Source organism: Balaenoptera acutorostrata, chromosome 9 (genome assembly GCF_949987535.1).
Source record: "Balaenoptera acutorostrata chromosome 9, mBalAcu1.1, whole genome shotgun sequence".
Lineage (NCBI taxonomy): Eukaryota > Metazoa > Chordata > Mammalia > Artiodactyla > Balaenopteridae > Balaenoptera > Balaenoptera acutorostrata.
Genome location: NC_080072.1, coordinates 104,850,719 through 104,876,976, shown reverse-complemented (window position 1 = coordinate 104,876,976; position 26,258 = coordinate 104,850,719). Strand labels below are relative to the sequence as shown.

The 26,258-nt window shown below is 42.8% G+C and overlaps 1 protein-coding gene across 1 annotated transcript; it reads right to left on the bottom strand.

The window, feature by feature from the left end:
• Positions 1–19,379: 19,379 nt before the first annotated feature.
• LOC103014843 (protein PIP-1) lies at positions 19,380–24,697 on the bottom strand. The gene is made up of 3 exons (XM_007183400.1): positions 24,634–24,697; positions 20,269–20,382; positions 19,380–19,504 (listed from the first exon to the last, which is right to left on the bottom strand). Exons 1-3 carry the CDS (start codon positions 24,695–24,697, stop codon positions 19,380–19,382), a joined length of 303 nt encoding a protein of 100 aa, XP_007183462.1.
• Positions 24,698–26,258: the final 1,561 nt, after the last annotated feature.

Sequence of the window (26,258 nt, the reverse complement as noted above, 5' to 3'; positions counted from 1 at the left end):
CCTAAATGTTTATTTTTGTTAACTTCCCAGGTGTTTGCTGCACAGAGACTCTGCCTGTACTGCATCATCGGTTATTTATTTATTTGTTTGTTTGTTTATTTATTTATTTATTTATTGGACACACTGTGCAGCTTTCAGGATAGTTCCCCGACCAGGGATTGAACCCGGGCCCCAGACAGTGAAAGTGCAGAGTCCTAACCACTGGACCTCCAGGGAACTCCCATCTCCCACCCCACCCCCTCGCCCCTCCATTATCGCTCTTGAAACACTATTCCCTTAGCATCAGAGATGACGCCTGGACTCCAGAGCACTGAACAGTCAAATATCCGGTGGTCATAAAGCCACGATGCAGGGAAAGAAGAAAGGGATGGGGTGGAGAGGCTCCTACCAGCTGAGTGGGTTATTCAAACACAGTGACAGGTTGATGGCTTGAAAGTGAAAGGGCCTTTTGCCTGCCACCTTCAGATACCACCTCCAGGGTGGGGACACACCCACCTCCCACCTTGGGTTCCCTCTGACGGGAGCTCCCTATGCTGGTCCAAGACAGAAGCAGCCCCTTCAGGCTAGCAGGGCTTCAGCACAGAGAGCTTTCCCTTGACTCATCTCAGCATGCACATCCCCATCGCTACACGCCGAAGTTTTCTGTCCTGGTGCAGTTCCCTTTACCATCCTAACACTGGCGTTTTACATCTGTGGCAGAGTGGGAAGGAAATCCAAAAAAGAGGGGATATATGTATACGTATAGCTGATTCACTTTGCTGTATAGTAGAAACTAACACAACATTGTAAAGCAATTATACTCCAATAAAAAAAATTTTTTTAAATGGAAACACCCTTAAAAAAAAGGAAACACCACAAAAAATAAATAAATAAGTAAAATCTGTGGCAGAATTGTGCACACTGTAGTTGAGACAAGAGAGCAGACACTGAGGCTGAGCCCTTGGTTGGGAGGGCCATGATGAAATGAAATTCCTATTTTATGGCAAGGCATGAAAATTTTAAAACGTTTCTCTGCCCGTCTGTGCCTCCTCCCTCCCCTTTAGTGTGTATTGTGCATCTGCATTCACCAGACCTCCTTAGGAGATAACATTCCTTCTCAGTCTTGTAAGGTGTCACGATCACCCACTACTGGCTTTGTACATGCAGATCTGGGTTGTGTATACTGTCAGTACGTCACTTGATGTCTAACCCTTTCTCTCAAAAATTTTTATGACTGTGCTTTGACCTCTAATGCTCCTCAGAGCTTTCTGAAAGACTGTCTCCTGGGTTATAATCCTCAGGTTAGCTCAAAGAAAACTTTCCATTTCTTTCTTAGATCGACTCTTGATTAATTTTTTCATTGACAGCTAGGACCCAGCTTGGTTGGGTCAGAGTCAGTAGAGATTTCAGAGCCCCCAGCATGAGCCTAGATAAGTCTCCACTGCTTACGATGGTGCCTGAAATTCCTCCATTACATTGCTTCCATTGAGACTTGAATATTTCTGGGACCTCCATGCAGTTTCTCCCCAACCCCATTATATATGAATAACACTAGCAAGATCAACAAAGTTTAGCAAAAAGATTCAAAAGCCTGAGGTTTCAGCAGCATAATTATAGTAGGAGAGATGAGAGCAAAGGGAAGACCAGTGAGAGGAGAATGGAAAAAAAACCTTTGGCCTACAAACCGTAGATGAGTTCAGACTCCTGCAAACTTAGGGATCCCTGGATAATAAAGAAGCATAAGGACATCAGGCACTGACTGGGGTACCAAGGTTTACCCTGGAGCTAAGAGACAGGCTTTTGACCCCTTGATCCTGCAGACTCACCCATCTCCATGCGGGAATAATAAACTTGCAATCCAAGTGCAATCAGTGTGTTTGCTGTTGAATTTCAGTTTCAAGACAAGTCTTTTGGTGACTTCCAAACATACAGTGCTGTCCCTAAGTCCTGTTACGGGGAACTTTCGGGATAACCGCAGTCTCTGTCCCTTACTGAAAGCCCAAAAACTCTGAAGAATAAAGGGTCCCCATCTCCATCTTGCCTCTAGCCAGAAACTCCCCCACAATGAGCCCATGAGCAGATCCTAAATCCATTCCCAAGCTGAGGAGGCCAGCAGCCAGAGGGTCAGGGTCAGGGCCCAGGCAGCACACAGCCTCTGTGGTTCCCTTCCCTGCTGATCACGTGAGCCACGGACCCGACCCCCAGCCTCATCCTAGGGTCTCACCCACTGGTGAGAAAAAGGGGCAGAGAAGGCTCCCAGCAGCAAGACCAGCAGAAGGAACTTGTCCATCTCTTCCAAGAATAGCAGGAAGGGAAGGGATGCGGAATGGGTGGCTGGAACGGGGAACAAGCCTCGGAGAGGCTGCAGTTGTGTGGGATGGGAGGAGGCTAAGGGCTCCAGCCAGAATTACTTCCAGAAGCTTCCTTTAGATAAAGGCTAAGGAATCCTGTGCACCGAACCAGGACCTTTGGCCCATTGGACAAAGAGTGCCCCTCCCTGCTGTCTCTGGCAGTTCCCTTCAAGTTGCCATCAGATGTGAGGGGGCCAGGTTGCTTGACCAGACATGCTGGACACCCCGTCCAGTGAGGGATCCACCATAGGACTCGGGAGCCCAAGGACAGGGCCTTCTTGTCTAATCTGGGCTTATGCTGAAATGCCTAGTTCTTCTGGGTCTGACTCTCTCACCCCCTACCTACCACCAGTCATCAACTCACTTGGCCTCAGGCCAGTCTGCTGATGTGGGGCTTTCTGGGTTTCTGCCTCTCGGGGGTTCCTTGTGCCAAATAAGAGCACTTTGCCTCCTTCTCCTTCCTTTTATGTCTTTTCCCCAGCTCTGCAGTTTTTCAGCCAGCTCCTTGCCAATAGCAATAAGATGCAATGGTATGTTGGTGATGGAGTTGGAGGTGGTGGTGATGGTGGGGGTGAAGGAAAACTATGGGGTTTTTTGTTGATTTTTTTTTGTTTTTAATTTTTATTTTTTGGGCACATGACGCAGCATGTGGGATCCTAGGTCCCTGACCAGGGATCGAACCCAGGCCCCCTGCATTGGAAGCGTGGAGTCTTAGCCACTGGACCACCAGGGAAGTCCCGGGAGGAAAACTATGTTAATCCTTACTCTGCTACAACTACCCCTTAATTCCCTTTTCACCTTCACAGCAAAACCTGTTGAAAGTTCCTTTATCCTTGAAGCCGAATCCGGCCTCTGTACCCCAACACTGAATTAAATCTTGGAGACAGAGTTTTGGGTGAAGTAGAAAAAGGGGGCCAGAGTGGGCTAGTGCCCTCAAAATTGTGTGTCCCAACCTGGAGGGTGTAGTGAGAAGTTCTATAGTAATGGCCCAAAGAGGGTGTGATCAGCTTGTGGACATTCTTCTGATTGGCTGGTGGGGAGGTAAGTGGGAGTCGGCATCATCAACCTTCTGGTTCCAACTGGATCTGGGGTCTGCAGGCTTGTGGGCAGCACACAGTTAACTTCTCCCACCTGGTAGGGGTTTCAATATCTGCAAAACAGCTGGAAGATATTGTTGTGTGTATCCCTTGAGGGGGAACCAGGACCCTTCCCCAAGGCTGAAATATTGTTTCTCTTGACTTTTCCTCTCTTGTCTCCACAACCCCTCCCGTCTCTGATTAACAACTGTTTGAACCTGCCCGTTGGAACTCAGGGAAGGTCAGGGAGGCTGAATAAATCCTATTTCCTGTAATCAAAGAAATGCTTTTGTGCCCAGGAGCCCCACAGGGTCCTGCTCAGATCATATTCTCTACCAGCCCTCACCAACCTCTCATTCTCTCCTGTGCTCAGCCTACCCCAATCAAGTTGCCACCCTCTACTCCACTGAAACTGCTCTAGCCATGCTCACCAGTGACTCCGTGTTACCAAATCCAATAGTGATTTTCTGTCCACACATCTGGACCCCTAATTGGCATTTGTCCTGATTGACCACTGCCTCCTTCTTGAGACCTGCTCCCTTCTGGGCTGCCATGTTGTTACACTTTCCTGGCTGCCATGACATCACACCAGCCTTCTGGGGAGAGAAACAAAGAGAATATGTCAGGTCCACAGCCCTTAAAAAGAAGTTCACATGTTCACAGGACTTCTCCTCTCCTTTATCAATCATTTTCAAATACTGATTCATCATAATCTCCCCCAATGAAAACTTCACCTTCTGAATTCCCACTTTCTTTCAATACCTCCTCTTGAAAGATACTTAGCTTTCTTTTATGCATCAGGAATCTCATTTGCCAGGAGAGTACGATGAAATAGTTGGGAGTGTTTAATAATGTAAAGTACTTAGAAAAGGGTCTGACATATCCTCACACCTCAATCCTCAAAAATAAATAAACTAAGATTTCTATTACTTCATTTTTTTCTATTCCATTTTATTAGGCATAAAAATGTAGATCATCTATTTTTCTTCTGCTACCCTTCATCCGTCACAAAGTCTTATATATGTTTTCCTCACAATTCCCCTCGGCTCATACTTATTCTTATATACCTAAACCCACAGCCACCCTTCCCAGGTAGGGCGTAGCCACCTCCACTCTGGAACAGCGCCCCAGACTCCTGAGTGGTCACACTTTCCTCTACCCTTGCCCACACTCAAGAGTGTCCTGAGCACCGGTACCCATGTTTCTGCCTCAGTCCATACGTTTAGATGGTCTAGTAGGACTGGATGATGCTGGGCCTTGAATGCAAAGCTGTGAGCTTTCCAGATTATTCAAGAAAAGAGAAGGCTTGGGAGGTCCACGAGGAAGGCTAGAGGGAGCCTCAATGACTGCAGTGTGTACAGAAGCTGGCAGGGACCTGAGAGGCCCAACCTCTCCCTGCAGGAGCCTCTTCTTCCTCTCCAGGTTCCCTGGTGGGGGACTTTCAGCCTCCCCAAGCTTCCAGACCCCACCCATCCCTGTCAGACCCCCAGTGGTGAGTTCAGGCTGGGATCAGAGTGGAGAGGGCGACTAAGTGCACAAGCTCTATAACTGGTCCCGTCTGGGCCCAAATCCTGACTCTGGCACTTACTGGCTAGGGATCCTGGCCAAATTACTTTACTTTTCTGAAAGCATCAGCTGCTTAATATGGCCAATGAGGACGATAATGGAATCCACCTGCTAGGGTTTTGCCATGATTAAATAAAACGATGCCTTTTAGCTACTTGATGTGTGCTAAGTCCTAACTGTATTCTTATTTGTCTTATCACTTATCTTTGTCCCTGCCATGACAATTCCCAGATAAAACTGGGATTGGGAAGGAGATGAAGACTGAATATGATGACACCACCCCAAATTCTCTTCCTCTGTCCTTCTATTCTCTTGGGCAGCCCTACACCCGTCCCTACCATGCACACATGCGCGTGCACACACACACACACACACACACACACACACACACAGTGACACTTCTCTTTCCCCTCACATCATAGAACATGAAACCCTGTTTCAGCTCAGCCTAAGGGCAGGCCTAGTCCCAGGACAGCTGTACCCCACCCCATCACACTCTTCACTCTCACAGATGTTCTACTCAGAACAGCCATTATCTCAGGCCAGGGCCAAAGAACAAGGTAGTGATGGAGACTAAAAGGGGGATTAAACAGACAGCCCAGGCCAGGGGTTCTGCATCATTTCCCAAATTAAGCCAGTGGAAATGGAGTCCTCTTACAGCACCGGTCACAGCCGGTTCAGATCAGCCAAGCAGATGGGCTCTAATGAAAACTTGCAGGTAGGGTAGGGTCAGCCTCATCTGCCAAAACTCATCAGAGCAATCAAACTTCTCTTTCCCAGCTCCCTCCTCACACAGCCACACAGCGGCGCGCCCCCCATCCTGCCAGCAAAGAGGGGAGGGCTTGTCTGTTCTCCATCCTTTCTCGGCTGCAGCCAAGACTCTCCGTGTTGTGTGTGAGGCATGGTTGGATATGTGGGCAGTTAGGGAGGCAGTGGGGAGGAATGACTAGAAGCAGATGGGTCAGAAATGTTGCCACGAGAGGAGCAAACAAGAGCCCCAAGAATCAGGCTTTGATTCATTGACTGGCTGCCATGAGCACGCAAGCCTCTCCTGTCCTATCCTGGACAAAAGAACTCCTCCCCGCCAGCTTCTCACAGACCATTCCTCAGATTTCCCTCCCCTGAGGTCACTATCTGCTTAAACTAAATTTTGCCCCAAGTTCATATGTTGAAGCCCTGACCCCCCAGTGTGACGGTATTTGGAGAGGGGCTTTGGGAGGTACAGGTATGCCCTGCTTTTCAAAAAAGTTTGCTTTATGCTACTTGCTTCTAGGAAAGACCTACATTTGTTCCTGTTTCCCCTAACCAAAATAAATCTGAAGAGAATTTGTTTTTACAAAAAAAAAAAAAAAAAAAAAGATGAAAAGTGAAAATAGTGTTCTGCGTGTGTTTTTTAGCAGTCTTTATAGAGACAGCGCACACCTGAGCAGTGAGAGCCGCATCGCCAAGCTCCTCCCCTCAGAACTCAGCATCTCAGCCTCAAGCTGCCGGAGCTTAGAACTGTGTCTGCGAGCGTCCGTGCTTTATCTGGATTTATTCTGTGCATCTGTTAGCAAGATATGTCCTAAGGTAATTGCTTCTTCACTTTACACCATTTCAGCTTATGAAAGATTTCATGGGAACACTCTACTTTCAGATAGCAGGGGAAACCTGTAATTAGGTTTAAATGAAGTTGTGAGCCTGGACCCTCATGATGGGATTAGTGCCATTATGAGAGGAGACACCAGAGCTCACTTGCTCTCTCCCCCTCTCTTCCCTTTCTTTCCCCCTCTCTCTCCCCACTCCTCTCTGCCAGGTGAGGATGGCTGCTGGCTGCAAACCAGTAAGAAAGCCCCCACCAGGGAACAGAATCAGCCAGAACTTTGATCTTGGACTTCCCAGCCTCCAGAACTGTGAGAAATAAATTTCTGTGGTTTAAGCCACTCAGTCCGTAGTATTTTGTTACGGCAGCCTGAGCTGACTAAGACACTACCCAGTGATTCTGGGGAGAGATGAGCTTTGCTCTGTGAATTCCTTCTGCTGAGAGCCTCACAGGGATGAATTACCTTCCTCTTTCAATCATGTCCTTCCTTTTTGTTTCTGATTGGGTTGTTTGTTTTTTTGATACTGAGTTGTATGAGCCGCCTGTATATTTTAGAAATTAAGCCATTGTTGGTAGCATCGATTGCAAATATTTTCTCCCAATCCATAGATTGTCTTTTTGTTGTGCAAAAGCTTATAAGTTTGATTAGGTCCCATTTGTTTATTTTTGCTTTTATTTATTTTGCCTTGGGAGACTAAGAAAACATTGCTATGATTTACATCAGAGAATGTTTTGCCTATGTTCTCTTTGAGGAGTTTTATGGTGTCACATCTTACATTTAAGTCTTTAAGCCACTTTGAGTTTATTTTTGTGTATGGTGTGAGGGACAGTTCTAACTTCATTGATATGCATGCGGCTGTCCATCTTTCCCAACACCGCTTGCTAAAGAGACTTTCTTTTCTCTGTTGTATATTCTTGTCAAAGATTAATTGATCACAGGTGTGTGGGTTTATTTCTGGAGTCTCTATTCTGTTCCACTGATCTATCTGTCTGTTTTTGTGCCAATACCACACTGTTTTGATTACTGTAACTTTGTAGAATTGTCTGAAGTCTCAAAGGGTTATGCCTCCAGCATTGTTCTTTTTCCTCAAGAGTACTTTGGCAATTCTGGTTTTTTTGTAGTTCCACATAAATTTTAGGATTATTTGTTCTAGTTCTGTGGAAAATGTCATGGGTAATTTGATAGGGATCTCATTAAATCTGTAGATTGTTTTGGGTAGTATAGCCATTTTAACAATATTAATTCTTCCAATCCAAGAGCATGAGCTATCTTCCCATTTCCTTGAATCATCTTCAATTTCCTTTATCAGTGTTTTATAATTCTCAGCATTAAGTCTTTCACCTCCTTGGGTAGGTTTTTTCCTAGTTATTGTATTTTTTTAAAATAAAATTTTAAACAAGATTTTTTTTTACTTTTCTGATACTTCATTGTCAGTGTAAAGAAATGCAACAGATTTCTGTATATTAGTCTTGTACCCTGCTACCCTGCTGAATTTATTTATCAGTTCTAATAGTTTTTGTGTGGCATCTTTAGGTTTTCCATATAGAGTATCACGTCATCTTACGTATAATGACAATTTTCCCTCTTCCCTTCCAATTTGGATACTTTTTATTTCTTTTTCTTGTCTAATTGCTGTGGCTAGGACTTTCAATACTATGTTGAATAGAAGTGGTGAGACTGGGCACCCTTGTCTTTTTCCAGAATTTAGTGGGAAGGCTTTCAGCTTTTCACCATTGAGTATTATATTGGCTGTGGGTTTGTCATAAATGGCTTTTATTATGTTATGAAATGCTCCCCCTATACCTACTTTGGAAAGAGGTTTTTTTTTATCATGAATGAATGTTGAATTTCTCAAATGCTTTTTCTGCATCTATTGAGATGATCATGTGGTTTTTGTCTTTTCCTTTGTTGATGTGGTGTATCACATTGATTGATTTACATATGTTGAACCATCCTTGTGACTCTGGAATTAATTCAACTTGATCATGGTGTATGATCCTTTTTATATGTTGTTGGATTTGGTTTGCTGTTATTTTGTTGAGGATTTTTGCATCTATATTTATCAAGGATATTGGCCTGTAATTTTCTTTTTTGGTAGTGTCTTTGTCTGGTTTTGGTATGACAGGTGGCAGGAATATACAATGAAGAAAGCACAGTCTCTTCAATAAGTGGTGTTGGGAAAACTGGACAGCTACGTGTAAAATAATGAAATTAGAACATTCTCTAACACCATATACAAAAAAAAAGAAAGAAAGAAAGAAAGAAAAAAAACCCTCAAAATGGATTAAAGACCTAAATCTAAGATGGGATAGTATAAAACTCCTAGATGAAAACATAGGCAGAACACTCTTGGACATAAATCACAGCAATAATTTTATGGCCCTGTCTCCTAGGGTAAAGGAAACAAAAGCAAAAATAAATAAATGGGACCTAAATAAACTTAAAAGCTTTTGCACAGCAAAGGAAACCACCAATGAAATGAAAAAACAACCTACTGAATGGGAGAAAATATTTGCAAATGATATGACCAATAAGGGATTAATATCCAACATATATAAACAGCTCATACAGCTCAACATCAAAAAAAAAAAAAAGTAATTGAAAAATGGGCAGAAGAACTGAATAGAGGAAATGCAGTTGACCAACAGGCACATGAGAGGATGATCAACATTGCTAATCACCAGGGAAATGCAAATCAAAACCACAATGATATATCACCTCACACCTGTCAGAATGGATATCATCAAAAAGAACACAAATTGGGAATTTCCTGGCTGTCCAGTGGTTAGGACTCTGTGCTTTCACTGCTAAGCTAAGGGCCCAGGTTCAATCCCTGGTCAGGGAACTAAGATCCCACAAGCCATGCAGAGTGGTTAAAAAAAACCCAAAACACACAAACCCAAACCAAAAACCACAGATAACAAATATTGCACCACTGGTGGCAATATAAGTTAGTGCAGCCACTGTGGAAAACGGTATGGAGGTTTCTCAGAAAACTAAAAATAGATCTACCATATGACCCAGCAATTGCACTCCTCAGTATATATCCAAAACAAACAAACAAAAAACACAAAAAAACAGTAATTTGAAAAGATACATGCACCCTTATGTTCATAGCAGCATTATTTACAACTGCCATGATATAGAAGCAACCTAAGTGTCCATCAATAGATGAATGGATAAAGAAGCTGTGAAATATATATACAATGGACTACTACTCAGCCATAAAAAAAGAATGAAATTTTGCCATCTATAGCAACATGGATGGACTTGGAGTATTTTGTGCTAAGTGAAGTAAGTCAGACAGTGAAAGACAAATACTGTGTGATATCACTTGTATGTGGAATCTGAAAAATACAACAATCTAGTGAATATAACAAAAAAAGAAACAGACTCACAGATATAGAGAATAAACTAGTGGTTACCAGTGGGGAGGGGAGGAGAGGCAATACAGGGGTGTGGGAGAGGGAGGTACAAACTATTGGGTGTAAGATAGACTCAAGGATGTATTGTACAAAATTGGGAATATAGTCAATATTTTGTAATAACTGTAAATGGAAAGTAACTTTTAAAAATTGTATAAAAAATTTTAAAAATTAAAAATTTTGAAAACAAGAAATGTAAAAAATAAAAACACACCAGCTCTTGGTGTTATTGATTTTTTTCTATTTTTTAAATCTCTTTTATTTATTTCCTCTCTGATCTTTATTATTTCCTTCCTTCTGATGACTTTAGGTTTTGTTTGCTCTAATTTTTCTAGGTCGTTAAGTTAGGTTGTTTATCTGGAATTTTTCTTGTTTTTTTGAGGAAAGCCTGTATCGTTATGAACTTCCCTCTTAGGACTGCTTTTGCTGCATCCCATAGGTTTTGTATGGCTGTGTTTCATTGTCATTTGTCTTGAAGTATTTTTGATTTCCTCTTTGATTTCATTGTTGACCCATTGGTTTTTTAGTAGCATATTGTTTAGTCTCCATGTGATTGTTTTCTTTCTAGTTTCTCTTTCTGTGGTTGATTTCTAGTTTCATGACATTGTAGACAGAGAAGATGCTAGAAATAATTTCTATCCTCTTAAATTTGTTGAGTCTTGTTTTGTGCCCTACTATGTGGTCTATTCCAGAGCATGTTCCATGTGCACTTGAAAAGAATGCGTTTTCTGTTGTGGTTTTTTTGTTTTTTTAATGTAGTGTCCTGTACATATCAATTAAGTCTAACTGTTCTATTGTATCATTCAGGATCTCTGTTGCCTTACAGATTTTCTGTCTGGAAGATCTGTCAATTGATATCACTGGGTGGGGTGTTAAAGTCTCCTACTATTATTGTCTTTCCATCAATTTGTCCCTTTACCTCTCTTAGTATTTGTTTTGTGTGTTTAGGTGCTCCAATGTTGGGTGCATATATGTTAACGTGTATGATATCCTCTTCTTGTATTGATCCTTTTATCATTATAATAGTGTCCTCCTTTGTCTTTCTTTATAGCCTTTGTTTTTTTTTTTTTTCTTTGTTTTTTTTTTTTTAATTAATTAATTAATTTATTTTTGTCTGTATTGGGTCTTCGGTTCGTGCGAGGGCTTTCTCCAGTTGTGGCAAGCGGGGGCCACTCTTCATCGCGGTGCGGGGACCGCTCTTCATCGCGGTGCGCGGGCCTTTCTCCATCGCGGCCCCTCCCGTTGCGGGGCACAGGCTCCAGACGCGCAGGCTCAGCAATTGTGGCTCACGGGCCCAGCTGTTCCGTGGCATGTGGGATCTTCCCAGACCAGGGCTCGAACCCGTGTCCCCTGCATTAGCAGGCAGATTCTCAACCACTGCGCCACCAGGGAAGCCCCTATAGCCTTTGTTTTAAAGTCTATTTTGTCTGATATGAGTATTGCTACCCCCACTTTCTTGTCATTTCCATTTGCATGAAATAGTTTTTCCACCCCCTTGCTTTCAATCTATATGTGTCTTTTGCCCTGAAGTGGGTCTCCTGTAGGCAGCATATTGTAGGTTCTTGTTTCACTATCCAATCTGCCACTCTGTCTTTTGATCAGAGCATTTAGTCCATTGACATTTAAAGGAATTATTGATAAATATGTATTTATTGCCATTTTAAACCTTGTTTTCCAGTTGAATCTGTATTTAATCTTTGTTCCTTTTTTCTGCTTTTTGTTTTTCCTTTTGTGATGTGTTGATTTTCTTTTTTTATTACACTTGAGTTCCTTGGTTTTGTGAGTCTATTGTATGTTTTTGGTTTGTGGGTATGTGGATTTCAAGTATGTTAACCCATAACTATATTTACTTGTTTTAGACTGATAGCCACATAAGCTCAAACACATTCTTAAAGGTCTACATTTTCTTACTACTCTCCCGCCCCATTTGTGATATTTATGTCCTATTTTACATCTCTATGTTTATCCTTTTGCTCTTCCTAATAGTTATAATCACTTTCACAAAATATTCGATTGTTTCTTAATCTATATAATGGCTTATATAAGTGATCTTCAATCCTTTTATAAACTTGCCTTTCCTATTGTGATTTTCCCTTTCCTATAGATTCTTGCTTCTTCTCCATTTAGAGAAGAACTTTCAATATTTCTTTAGGACAGGTATAGTATTGCTGTATTCTTCTAGTCTTTGCTTGTCTGAGAAATTTTTTCTCTCTTCTTCTATTCTAAATGATAATCTTGCTGGGTATAGTACCCTAGCTTACAGGTTTTTCCCTTTCAGGGCATTAAATATATCTTGTCATTCTTCTGGCCTGCAACATTTCTGTATAGAAATCAGCTGATAGCCTTATGGGGGTTCCCTTGTAACTAACTCTGTTTTTCTCATACTGCCTTTAGAACCCTCTATCTTTAAATTTTGTCATTTTAATTATGATATGTGTTGGTGTAGGTCTGTTTGGGTTCATCTTGTTTGGGACTCTCTGTGCTTCCTCTACCTGGATATCTATTTCCTTCTTTTGGTTTCACACGTTTTCAGCCATAATTTCTTCAAAGAGGATCTTTTTGATCCTCTTTTCTCTTTCTTCTCCTTCTGGAATCCCTATTATGCATAGGTTGGCATGCTTTATATTATTCCATAGATCTTGTATGCTGCTTTTTTTTTTTTTAATTTGTCTTTCTGTCTGCTTTTCTGATTGGGTGATTTCCATCATTCTATCTTCCAGATCACTTATTCGTTCTCCTGCACTATTTAGTTTGCTATTTATTGCTTTTAGCTTGGTTTTCATCTCAACAATTGAGTTGTCTAATTTTGATTGGCTCCTCTTTATAGTTCTAGTTCCCTGTTACAGTGATCCACTTTTCTATCAATAGCCCTTTCTAATTCCTTTAGCATTTTATTATGTTCTTTTTGAATTAGGAGTCTGATAGACTGGAGAGGTCTGTTTTATTGTTTTTTTCTTTCAGGAGATTTCTCTTCTTTTAACTGGGAGTAGTTCCTCTGTTGTTGTTGTTGGTTTTTTTTTTTACTATATTTCTCTGTCTCTATTAATTTAGGAGAAACAGTTATCTACTGTGGACTTGAAGGTCTTATATGAGGGAGAGACCCTGTGTAGCATGTAAGAGTACAATATTTTTGGTGCAGGAGTGTTTTTGGTATGGATGCCTGCCATATCTTTGCTCAGAGTGTGCTGGCTGTTGGTCCCTTGATAGGGGGTGTGTTCAGTGTTGTGGTGACCAGAGTCTGCACTAGATGTTGGGCAGGGCCTCCTCTTTGATCTGTGGTTGTCATAGCCCTTTAGGGGGCAGGGTCTGCTCCCCACTTGTTGGAGTAGAAGCTCCCAGATCTGGTTCTAAGCTGCACAGTGAGATAGGTGGGACTGGATTGCTCCCTCTAGGAAAGGAGCCACCGAGTGTTCTTCTGCAAGAGCTGTTCACTGGGACCTGTGATTCTGTGATGCTGCCTGCCACCTAGTGTGCATGCCCACAAAGATCACTGTTGCTGGCACTGCCATCAGGGGCTGCCTCCACATGGGAGCTCCAGTAATTGGCTTGGAGCTCCCTTAAGCATGCATGTGTGCTCACAAAGCTGCTGGTGTGAAAACTCACTGGTACTGTGTCCCCTGAGCCTACAGTTAATCAGCTCAAATGGCCCTCAGGCATGCATGTGCAGTCCTGGTCCCAACACCCACCAGAGCAAGAACCCACCAGAGCTGTGTCCCAGCACCTGCAGTAGGATTGGTGGTAATGGGCTCAGATTTCAGCCCTGCCTCCACATGTGCCCACAAAGTTCACAGAACCCACAGCTGCCAGAGTCTTTCCTCCACCGTAAGCATGCTGATAATGAGGCTGCTATGACAGACGCATGTCCCTCCCTTCCTGTGTTGACATGGGATTCTTATGGAGGACACACACTCCATCCGGCATGTGCCCCCAGTTGCAGCCCAACTGCACTCCAGTCCCTATGAACTGTGTCTGTGCAACCAACCTGAGTCCTCTCCCTATGTCTGTCCACTGATCCCACAGTTTCAGCACCCAACCACTGCACACACCAGCAGGCGTACATCTCAGGCTGGGATGTGTGGTGTTGTGGCCAGGACTGTCTATACTGGTCTCTCTCTACCCTGTGGGGCTGCAGGCCAGCTCCTACACTCTCCTCTCAAGCCTCTGAAGCTCCTTATCTGTCCTGGCATAACTCCCAGCCAGTGAAGGAGGTTCCCAGGGTGAGGGAACTTTTCCTCTTTCAGACCTCCCTCCCTGGGGTGCAGATCCCATCCCAATTCCTCTTCTTCTCCCTTTTCCCTTTGTCCTACAATTTGTTTTCCATGTAAGTAGCCTCTGTGGAGAGGATGAACACTAAGGAAATGTACTGCTTTGAGGAGTCTAAACCTCATTTCAGTAGGACTTGATAACATTGTTCAAAGGTGAATTTAACTCAAAGATACATGCACCCCAATGTTCATAGCAACACTATTTACAATAACCAAGACATGGAAGCAACCTAAATGTCCATTGACAGAAGAATGTATAAAGAGGATGTGGTGTATATATGTATAATGGAATATTACTCAGCCATAAAAAAAGAATGAAATAATGCCATTTGCAGCAACATGGATAGACCTAGAGATTATCATACTAAGTGAAGTAAGTCAGACAAAGACAAATATATGATATCACTTATATGTGGAATCCAAAAAGTGATACAAATGAACTTATTTACAAAACAGAAACAGACTCACAGATATAGAAAACAAACTTACGGTTACCAAAGGGAAAAGAGGGGAGGGATAAATTTGGAATATGGGATTAACAAGATACAAACTACTATATATAAAATATATAAACAACAAGGACCTATTGTATAGCTCAGGAAACTATATTCAATATCTTGTAATAACCTATAATGGAAATGAATCTGAAAAAGAATATGTACATGTATAACTGAATCACTTTTCTGTACACCTGAAATATTGTAAATCAACTATACTTCAATTTAAAAATTAAAATTAAAAAAAAAAAGAATATTAAGACCAGCTCCAACATCTGGGTCTATTTGTATATAGTTCTCCACTGGTTAAACTCAGGGACCCTTCTCTATCCCCCCACTTGGGAAGATGCTTGATCTACATGTTCTCACTAAAGTCCTCAGTGGAGGGAGAGGTTAGATCTGTGCTTATGAACCGATGAAGATCCTCCTGTTACCCATATATGTCTGTGTTTGGCTTGAGCCACCAAATGATAAAAACGAATCCTTCTCAGCTCTGCTTCTAAACCCCCTTCCATTCCTCCCTCCCTGTGCTGAGCACATATTTTACCTCCTAATGTTTTCTCTCTGTGTCAAATATCAGGGTTTTCGGTGTAATTTTTTATGGAAGGAAGAGACATGGAACTAGTACATGGAAACTGATTGAAGGGCTGATTGGGTTGGGGGCCAGTGGGTCCAGAAGAAAGAGAGATGATTGTAGAAGACAATATATAGTCTTAATAATCTATTAATCCATTAATAGTCCCAAAGAGCCTCTAGTCAGTTGTTTAGGTTCCATATTTGCCAGACAAACTGATCCCAGCCATGATTCTCTTGCCCTCTGTCTTGCTGGGCTCTCACTCATAAGCATGTTGACAAAGAGAAGATGAAGGAGACATTGGAAGCAATTAAGCCATGTTTTAGGAAGAAAAGAGAAGTCATCAGTGAAATGCAAATCAAAACTACCTTGGAACCCCCATACATCATAGGAATATAAAATGGTGTAGCCACTTTGGATAACACTTTGGCAGTTTTAAACTTTCTATTAGAAAGTTAAACAATGAATTACCATATGACATAGCAATTTCATATCCAGGAATTGGTGAAATAAAAATATTTTTAAGGCAGAACAAGAAAATTTTTAAACATAAGATTCTGTCTCTATCCGTTTGGGCCACTACCCCTCTTTACTGTGCATTGTGCATCCACATTATACATTAGCCAGATCTCCTTAGAAGACACAGGAATACCTGCTTGACCGAAAACAGCAATTTTCTCCTAGCACCAGCTAGGTAACTCCTTAGGAGATAATATTCCTTTCTCAATCCTGTAAGGGGTCACGATGACCCACTACTTGCCTTGTAAGTGCAGATCTGGACTATGTAAAGTATCCATATGTCACTTTGATATATAATCTGTTGTCTCAAAAACGTATATAACTGTGCTTTGACCTCTAATGGGTGGAACAGTTCTTGGAGATTTCTGAAAGTGTTTCCTGGGTGATAATCCTCAGGTTGGGTTGAATAAAATTCCCCATTTCTTTCTTGGATTGACTATCGATTAATTTTTTCATTGACAATATATACCAAAGAGAATTAAAAACAAGCTGACACAAAAATTTGCACACAGGTGTTCATAGTAGCATAATCCATAATAGGCAAAATGTGGAAAAAACCCAAATGTGTGTTAACTGCTGAATGGACTAACAAAATATGGTCTATCCACACAATGGAATACTATTCGGCAATAAAAAGAAATGATGTACTGATACATACTTGTCTACTTAAAGAAAAATATACAACATAAGAGTTGTGAGTTTGTTTTATTCAGGGACTTACTGAGGACTATAGCCTGGGTGACATCCTCTCAGTAACTCTGAGGAAATTACATAAAAGAGGCAGAGGAGAAGCCAGTTTATATGATTTTTGGCTAAGGAATATGTGTATCCAAGCATACATCTTGGTGAAAGATTACTGCTAGTCACAAAGAACACGTGTCTCAAGTTAACGATTTTAGTGTTTTTCCTATGTATGGGAAGGTACAAGAATCTGGTGTCATTAAAATTCTTCCTGAGATATATAACTATCTAAGGGGCCTGCTTGTCCACAGTACAGGGTGCTCAATCTGTTATCATCTTAATTTCCTCTCAGAGTGCACCGTCGGTCAGCACTGCAGTGGGTTACAACTTAACTCTTGAGGAACCGGGTGGTGAGCAATGCTCTCTGTTCTTCTTTGTTTACATGCCACAACATGAGGGAACATTGAAAACGAACAAACAATTAAATAGAACCGGATAAATGCTTTCAAATGTCAGCTGTGCCTTCATCTTTGGGTTTTCTGCGTCCTCAAAAAACAAAAACAAAAAAACCCTTTAAAAAACCTTTTTCAAAGGTTGGAAAATTCAAGAGAAGAATAGTATTTTATAACATATGAAAACTATATGAAATTCAAATTTTAGTGTCCATGAATAAAGTTTTGTTAGAACACAGCCATGCTCATTTATTCACCTATTTTCTGTGGCTGCTTTTTGCTAAAAATGACAGAGTTGAATAGTTATAAGAGACTGTATGGCTCACAAAGCCTAAAATGTTTACTCTCTGGTCCTTACAGAGAATGTTTGTCTATTCTTGCTCCAATAAGTAACTTTTGGATTGGAGAGAGTATTGTGAACTTTGGAGACAGATCATCTGGGTGGAAATCTACTGCCACAGTTTTGGGAACCTATTATACCTCTCTAGGCTTTAGTTCCCTCATCTATAATATGGGAATAATAATAGTACCTCCCTCACAGAGCTGTGAGAGTAAAAAGATATAATGCATACAAGAGTACTGCTTTTGATACCTGCAACTTACGATTATCATTGTTGTCTTCTTTTTTTCTTTTTATGAATTTATTTATTTATTTATTTATTTATTTATTTATGGCTGTGTTGGGTCTTCGTCTCTGTGCGAGGGCCCTCTCTAGTTGCGGTGAGCGGGGGCCACTCTTTATCGCGGTGCGCGGGCCTCTCACCGTCACGGCCTCTCTTGTTGCAGAGCACAGGCTCCAGACGCGCAGGCTCAGTAGCTGTGGCTCACAGGCCCAGTTGCTGCGCGGCACGTGGGATCTTCCCAGACCAGGGCTCGAACCCGTGTGCCCTGCATTGGCAGGCAGACTCCCAACCACTGCTCCACCAGGGAAGCCCCATTGTTGTCTTCTTATTGGCTGCATCACGGAAAGATATAAATGCTGAGAGCAGACACAATCACAAGGACTGGATACATTTTAGTGACATTCAACATCTTTGCTTTGCACCTTTGAAATGCACCTTTGGGTGAAATATTTAAACATCAATCATTGGTGGATGAAAAATGGGTACTTAGTGTGCCAGAATAAGATCACATATGCACTCTGCTTCTTATTCTAAAGATAATTCCACCACTCAGAATTTATCTTCAGTCTTCTGTCTTTGCAGATGGACTTTCTCTGGTTCTCCATCACATGGATGAAGATGGGCACCCCATAGCAGCTGAGTTTCATATTACAGTTCTAATCACATTCAAAGAATTAGACTCTAAAATCCAATAACAAATTGCCAGGAAAGAGAATTTTATTGACTCGTCTTGGGTCAAGTGTCCACCACTGATCCAGTCAACCCACACCAGAGGAAAGTCTTCTAACGTCCACATGGTTTGCACCCTTGAGGAGATGTGTCTAAACCCACTCTCCCACCCAGCCTGTGGCGTGTTTTCTGTGAATACAAAAACAAGCTATGGTGATCTGGAGACCATTATCAGGTGATAACCAAACAATGCAGAAGGCTGCAAATAAGAAAAAGAGTTTATTTAGAGTTCTAAGAATTGCAGTTTGGGAGGCATCGATTCAAATGGCAACTCAAATGTGCTCCGGGGGGAACAGAAAATAGCGGGGGCTTCTAAAGGCAAAAAAGATATTCCAGAGAAATAACGTAAGTTATCTTTACAGAACTACGATTGGTGCCGGTAGGCTTTCAGTCACTTGCTGGCAGCATATTGGTTGCCAAGCTGTGGTCTCTAAGGAGTAAAGAAGACAAGTTCCAGGTGGTCTCAGGATGGATGGGTCCAAAGTTTATGTTGGGTTTAGGGATGGATGTGTGTAAGTTTCACTTCCTTAATAGCCTCCCAACTCCATCTTAGATCACTTTGACATAAGTGACTCGATTTTTTTTTTTTTAATTTAAGCCACTGATACTTAAGAGATTTGTGTTACAACACCTAGCCCACTCAACTAACCCATCATTTATGGACCCCCCTCACACTTCTACTGTTTTCAGCTTTCAAAGACTCTCCCTCCTCCTTCAGTTCCTGCCCCCAGAACATGCAGAATCACAAATGCAGCCTTCCACAGATGCTGCCTTTTTAAGCAGCAATCAATGTGACTGATGATTAGGGCCTGAAAAGGGAGAAGGTAGCCTTGGATCTAGCTATGCCCATCAATCTTCACCCCAATTTGGTTTCAAAAATTATCCCTGGGGCATCTTGCAATGAAGGAAAGGAAAGGGGTCCTGAAAACAGAACAAGTCTGAGGCTGCTTCTCATAGGGGACCCCTATTCAGATCACAGAGTCTTGGAGACTGTGGTGGTTGAAAGGGATCCTAACTTAGCTTCATCCACCGCATCAGGGCAAAAGCTGGGCCCTGTCTTTAGAACTTGTTGCAGAGAGGTGAGTCATGGCAGCATCTAAATTCCACAGTAACATTGAGTTTAAAGAGCTTCATAGGAACACATAGGCTGCTACAACCCTGGTATCCATAAGAAATGGTGTCACCTGGAAAGGGACAGAGAAGAGGGCAAGTGAGGCCCCAGAACCCAGGTTGCAGGCCCATGGGTATGGGGCCCAGCATATCCTGATATGCAGCTCAGTAAATATTCCTGAAAGAAATCACAGGATCAATGCATCAACCAACTAATCAAGAATGAGGGGAAAATAGCACATTCCATGGAGGACTCATGCTCCTGGTAGGGTGAATGTCTGCCTCCTGGGAATGAGATGCTGGAGGTAGGGCCCCCTAGTGGGCTCTCCTAAAATAGCTCTGCAAGCTCTGTATATTAGAGTTCAATCCATTCCCTCCACACAAGAGAGGGCAGAGAGAATGTATAGAAATTGCCCTCTCCACCCTGCCCATTTCTCCCCCAATCTATGCCCCTAGTTCCCCAAAACCCCATCACAGTCAGGTCCCGCTCAGAGGAATTTCAGCAGCCCAGTTCCCGTTACCCTGAGGAGCTAAACTCCCTACTTTGCTTACAGGTCACCATCCCAATTAATAGCGAGGGCAGCCCAGTACCGCAACCAGATGAAATGTTTCACTAGGTTAAGAAAAGAAAACCAACCCCTTTTCTATGCAGTTCCTACTCTCAGGGTTCCTGAGGGGTCACTTCCCTGAGTCCTACAGGCACCCTGCCTTGTTCTTGGGGCCCAGGCTCTCCTGGGGTCCCATGGAGGGTTCCTACTATCCCCCCACCCTGAACACTCACTGCCAGCCCCTAACCTCTGGCAAAGGTCACCCAGGAGACTTCTCAGGCCCCACCTACCTTCGTAGACCTTCCTCAGGAAGCACTGCTGGCTGCCTTGAGTCTGGCAGAAGCTTTCCCCGCTCTCGCAAACCCCACTGGTGTTGACTCGGTGACACTGGAAACATTCTAGAGCTGGAAAGTCAAAGAGGAATAATAAGGCCCTTCTGGCCCAGCGTCCCGGCTGCTCAGGAGGGAGCACACCTGTGACCCAAGTGCGCCTGGACACTGACCAGCTCCCAGCGCCTGACGAATGTGCTGAAAGCAGGTCGTTTCTCCGCGCTTGGCTTACACCTGGGAGGAGGCGTGTGCGCCTCTAGGCACAAGGTCTGCACCTGAGCACAGAGGGCTCTCCCTGTCCTCCCAGGGATGGGCTGTGCTGCTGGAGGAGTGAGGTCAAGTCCTTCACTGCAGCTCCATCGATCCCACTTGCCAACTGATTATCGCCCCAACACCAGGGGGCACCACTGAAAATGTTCCATGTGAATGGCATCTGCAGGAGCAGAACAGGTGATGGTTGGAGCTGTGAAGGAGTCGGCACTGCCCACCCCTGTTCCATCCTGGCTGCAGCTTCACAAAGCCTCCCCGCGCCCTCCTTCACACAGAGCCCCACCCTCCACTCTCCCTTTCATCTGAGGAGTTGGGCTTCTAGGAGAACGCCAGGACTCAGCCTAAAAGGAGAGCTGAAGGGGGCAGGGAGGGGAGAGAAAGGACGGGTGGGAGGAGGGGGATGGGAAGTAAAAGAGAAGATCGGAAGAGAGTGAGGCAAGCCAGGGGGAGATTGAGGAGAGGAGGAGAGGAGGGGAGGAGGGGAGGAACGGGGGAAGGGAAGAAGGGAGGAAGGAAGAGAGGAAGGGAGGGAGGGGGGAGGAAGGAGGGAAGGAGGGAGGGAGCTTCCGGACAAACACTTGCCCTGGAGCCTCCTCCTTGGGATGAGCACCCAGTGGTCCCTATTCACCGAACAATGAGCACCTGATGTGTGGGAGGCAGTATTCCAGGTGTTGGGAATTGAGTGCTGAAGGCTCATTGAAACATGCATTCCACTTATTTAAACACTGAAAAAATAAATGGGGAAAATGACTGACAATGAAAAAATAAGAAAGGTTATTTCAGGTCCTGGTGACTCGTGAAGATGATGAGATGGAGGAAACATGGAGGAGACAGCGTGGGGAGACCTTGGGGAGGCAGAAAAGCTTTCTCAAGGGTGATTTAAACTCAAACCTGAATAATCTTTTTTTTAAAAGCTGACCACTTAAACGGCTGGGAGAAGTTGGGAAACTGGTCCAGGAAGATCCACCGGCAAGTGCACAGAAAGGTTCTGAGATGGAATTAGCCTGGCCAGTTTGAGAAACAAAAAGAACAGCACAGGTAAAGTGGAAAAGGGTGAGAATATTATAAAGTGGGACTGAAGAGGTCAGTAGAGACCAGACCATAAGCACGTTTCTGCTTAGACCCGCACTGTTGTACATGGTATCCACGGGACTTAACATGGCTGTTGAGCCTGTGAAAGGTGAGTAGTCCAAACAGATGGGCTGTAGGTCAATTTCAAACACTTAGCACACAAAAAAAATTTTAATTGCTCATCAGTAACCTTGATGTTGATTACATGCTGAAATAATATTTTAGATGTATTGGGTTAAATAAATACTATTAAAGTTAATTTTACACATTTCTTATTTTTTTAATATGCCTACTAGAAGATTTAAAATAACATCTGTAGCTCAGCTTATATCTTATTTGGACAGGACAGTTTAGGCCATTGTAAGAACTGGGATTTTATTCAAAGTTGGAGGAAGCCATCAGAGGTTTTTCAATAGAGAATGACATTAACTGGTTTATGTTTTGCATTTTCACTCTGCCAGCTGTGCAGACAATAGATTTTAAAGAAAGAGAGAGTAACAGAGGGCTAAGAAAGATAATGGAAACTGGAAGGAAGCCACAAGTCAACCGAATCCGTGCAAAATGTGAGAAATTAAAGGTCAAGTATAAATGAAATATTTTTGTGGGAAACAGGGACTGGGAAACCTACAGCAGAACAAATAGAAGGTCATTTCAATGTGCTTGCCACGGCCTCATCATTTTTTGTGTAGTTTAAATCTGAAACTATACATTTTTTTATTTACTCACACATTTTTATCTTGTAATAAAGCTTTTCACCTGGAGTGAACTTTGAAAAGTGCACACTCAATAGAAAACTGAGCACTCAATTCCTCTTCCTCTAAACTTAATGATGACTGTATAACTTGAACAGCCTGTCTGTCAATATTTACCATCGCCCCTGGGCCTGTGCTGTCCCTGATCCCATGAAAACCTCCTAAAGATACAAATCTGCTTGAGAATTTCAGTGGCTCTTTTGAAAGTTAGTAGTTATTTGAAGAAGGCTGTGCCCTAGGATGATGTCACTTGTGCAGCTGCAACAGAGGCTTCTCATGTATCACTGGCTGAAGCAGGTGTAATTCCCATCGCCCTCCCCGTAGCCCTCAGCCTTCACCTCCACATGCTTGTGACTGCAACATTTGTGACTCTGACAGGGGACTGTAGGACACACTTGCTGTGCATACAGGGCAGCTGGAACAGTGTAGAGCAGATGCCCCTGGGAGCATCCCTCCCCCAAGAACAGATGGGGAATCGGGGGATGAATACTCCAACTTTCTCACCCGTGAGTTGGATCCTCTACACTGTCCTCCAGAATTTCCAGCAGGATGGATTCCATTTGCCCACCATGGTGTCCAGCTTATTAACTTCCTTGCATATTCTGTCTTACTTCCCCACGCCCCTCCTGGTATTTCCTGGGATCACCTTCCAGACAAATGATTTTTACTCCTATCAGCTTCAGAGGGAAGCACAAGCCAGGATGATGGATTTTCATTTAGATCAAATGTGTGTTCTTCTAAATTAATTTTTTATATTTTTTTATTCTGAGTCTTCTTGTGCTTTTACAAAACAAACAAAACATTGACTATTAACAGGCTGATTCCGTTTGCTGAAGAAGGACATTGGAAACAAATGATGCCTGTTAATGCCAATGATCATTCCAGTTTTCAATCAATCATGGAATCAAATAAAAGCTATGAAAGTATATTCTGTAGAAGGTGAAACACCTGACTTTTTGTGAATGCTATAATAAATTTAATTTAAAAGTCCACATAGAACATAAAATCATTTCTTTTTACTGTGAAAGAATAAATGCAAATGCTGGTAGAATATAATATTGCAGCAAAAAAAAAAAGTTTTTACTTAATTGAGACCCCAGAGAGCAAAAAATGCCCTTATAGTTGGTTTTGATGCACACATAATTCTGAATTGTGTCCTGTGTCCGAACCAGATAGTATATGAATATAAATATATATATATGTAAATACTTTATATATTTTAATGTTATATATTATAAAGGTTAAAATATATAACATATAGAATATGTTATACTATGAATTATATATATGAAAATATATATTTTATATATTATATATGTATGTGCACATACACACCCACAGGTAAAATAACTGAACTGTAAAAGTTTTGTGATGTGGAATAAAAAATAGTCTTTAGCAAAATTTCTCCCTGCTCCCTGTCATCAAGCAGATCTGAAAATGGTTTAGCTTCTAAGGAACTACATTGTGATTCAATCTAAGTGTTCTACAACAGTAATGAACACTTTGTAAAAGGTCCCGCAAATATCGGTTGCATTTTGGTCAGGTAGTAGAGTTTCTGACTCCATTTTTTGATGTTTCACAGCTGGCAGCCTTGAAGTCTCTCCCCTGTGCCCCACATCTGGGCCTCAGGAGCTCCCTCCTTTACCACTGGTGGGAGTTTCAATCCACACAAGCCCCTACCTGAATGCAGGAACCCTTGTCCTGTCTGTCCCCCTCACCACCATAGAAATTCGAGTCTCCTTTCTCTGCTCCCTCAAGCCATCTTAAGACACCTGGCAGTAAGCCCTGCTCTCCTGAGAAAGCCTCATTAGGTAAGTAATAAACCTTTTCATACCCTCCTGGTGCATATGTGACATCATCAGTCTTGACATCTGATCCAAGTTTGGGTGAGGGTCCATCCTGTTTCTACAGTATAACCCCAACAGTGTGAAATCTTAAAGTAGTCAACAAATGGAGTACCCAAGTATTTCAGCTTTCAAAAATGTTTAACCAGTTGAAGTTATGAAAAACAGACTTTCAAGCAAAAAGATATTGAAATGTATTCCTACAAAAACAGAATGCCCCAGATTAAATTGTAAAATGTTTATAGTTGTCTTATCTGTTGGACATTCTAATGTCAAGGCAGGCAGACAAAGAGTCAAAGAGAGAGGCAGTGCCTGGAAACATAACCTGCCACTCACCCAGGTTCTCCTCAGTCCCCATTGCCCTCCTACATGCTCCCCAGAGGGCTCACCTTGCAGGAATCCCAGCAGTGAGGACAGGACCACCAGCAGCAGCAGCAGGAGGCACTTACCCATCTCTGGATTTGGCCCCAGCCCCGAAGATTTACAGAAGGCAGGATAGAACCACAGGCCTCGAGAGCCTCTGAGATATGGCTTTATAATTCCAGGCTGGGAGGAGCAGCCAATAGCAGCCCAGGCAAAGGGCTGTACTTCCCCAGACAAAGAGCAAATAGGGTCCCTGAAGGAACTGGGGCCCTGCATTCCTTTCAGCGTTATTGGCCCTGCTCACCTCCACTGGCCCTACTGAGGGAGCCAAGTTATGTAAGAAGAGCTGGCTCTTTTGTGTCTCCATTTCACAATTGTAAAATGGAAGACTAGAGTCTGACTTACATTGCCTAAGGATTTGGGAATTCAATTGAGTTAGTGATGTTTTATCATCTAAGAGGTTTGCCATATTTAAAGAAACTACTGAAGTATGGTGTGAATAAAAATGCTCTTATTAAGGATACTCTCTTATTAAAATAAGCCTAGGGAAATAAACACATGCTTAGACTTTGTAAAGTGCAGGCTGGACACAAATAGATTTTGGTGGTAGTGTTACCAACCAGGGTTCTTGGCCTTCCTTAATCAAAAGAAATTGATCAGAGGCCAGACAAGAAATTCAGGCAAGGCTTTATTGGGGCCCCTGCTGCAGCAGGGGAAAGTGAGAACTAGCAACACATTCCCTTGCTCACTTGCTCACTCAGAAGAGGTGAGCTGGTTCCTTATAGGGGGTGAGGGTAGGGGTGGGTCCAGGGGTCAGGCTGGAGGGGTGGCTTAGGTGGTCTGCCCACCCCTTTGGTGGTGTTGTGTGCAGGGGGCATGCGTAGGACCCTGCTTTTGCTCCCGGCTCTTCAGAAGTGGCAGTTGTGCTTTTGGTCTCTTTGTATCTTTTTGTCCATAATCTGCCCCAACTGCACATGCACACAGTTATTTTTAGTCCCTTATAGTTTCTTTGTATTTTGTTGCTGGAGGAGACATTTGTCCAGGTGCAAGCACTGCAGCAAAGGGTCCTAGGTCCCAGGTCCCAGCCTGTCTCAGTATTATTGTCTCCTTTCTTGGAAATGAAGCACATCTGCATTTGTTTTTTAATGTTTTGGCAAACAGGAGCAAAATGGAGTATTTCTCCATTTCTCTATCTTCAAGATCTATACTACAAGCAACCCAGAGTTCTTGTTGTCAGTTTTTCATCTCACTATTCCTTTTTAAATAAAAATGTTATTTTCTATTCTGGATGCTAGATTACAGCCAGTGGAGAACTCTCTTTCCAGAATGGTGTCAGGAGGAGATCTGCAGACCCATCCCCACCCCATCCAATGAAACAACTATAACTGGCAAAAGCTATTTTTAAAACAATCATTTTAAATCTCTGAAAAATGTCCTAAGGGCATACAGCAAATCAAGAAACATTTTTTTTTCAAGAAAATGTACTAAATCTCAGTAGGAACAGTGAGAATGTGTGGCATCTGAACCATAACTTGCACAGGTCTGCATGAAAGAAATTCCACTTTGGGAAGGTATGGCCAAGAAAATGGGGCATTCTTTCCCCCAGCTCCCAGTGGAGGGACGTGGCATCTCACTGGGAGGTTCAGACCAC

Bases quoted from the DNA above. Each gene is read 5' to 3' on its own strand.
- LOC103014843 (XM_007183400.1), bottom strand. From the start codon at position 24,697: ATGGGTAAGTGCCTCCTGCTGCTGCTGCTGGTGGTCCTGTCCTCACTG. The intron at 20,383-24,633 runs GTGAGCCCTCTG...TTGACTTTCCAG, and splicing joins ACTGCTGGGATTCCTGCAAG to CTCTAGAATGTTTCCAGTGT. The intron at 19,505-20,268 runs GTAGGTGGGGCC...GTCCCTTTCCAG, and splicing joins CCTGAGGAAGGTCTACGAAG to GTGACACCATTTCTTATGGA.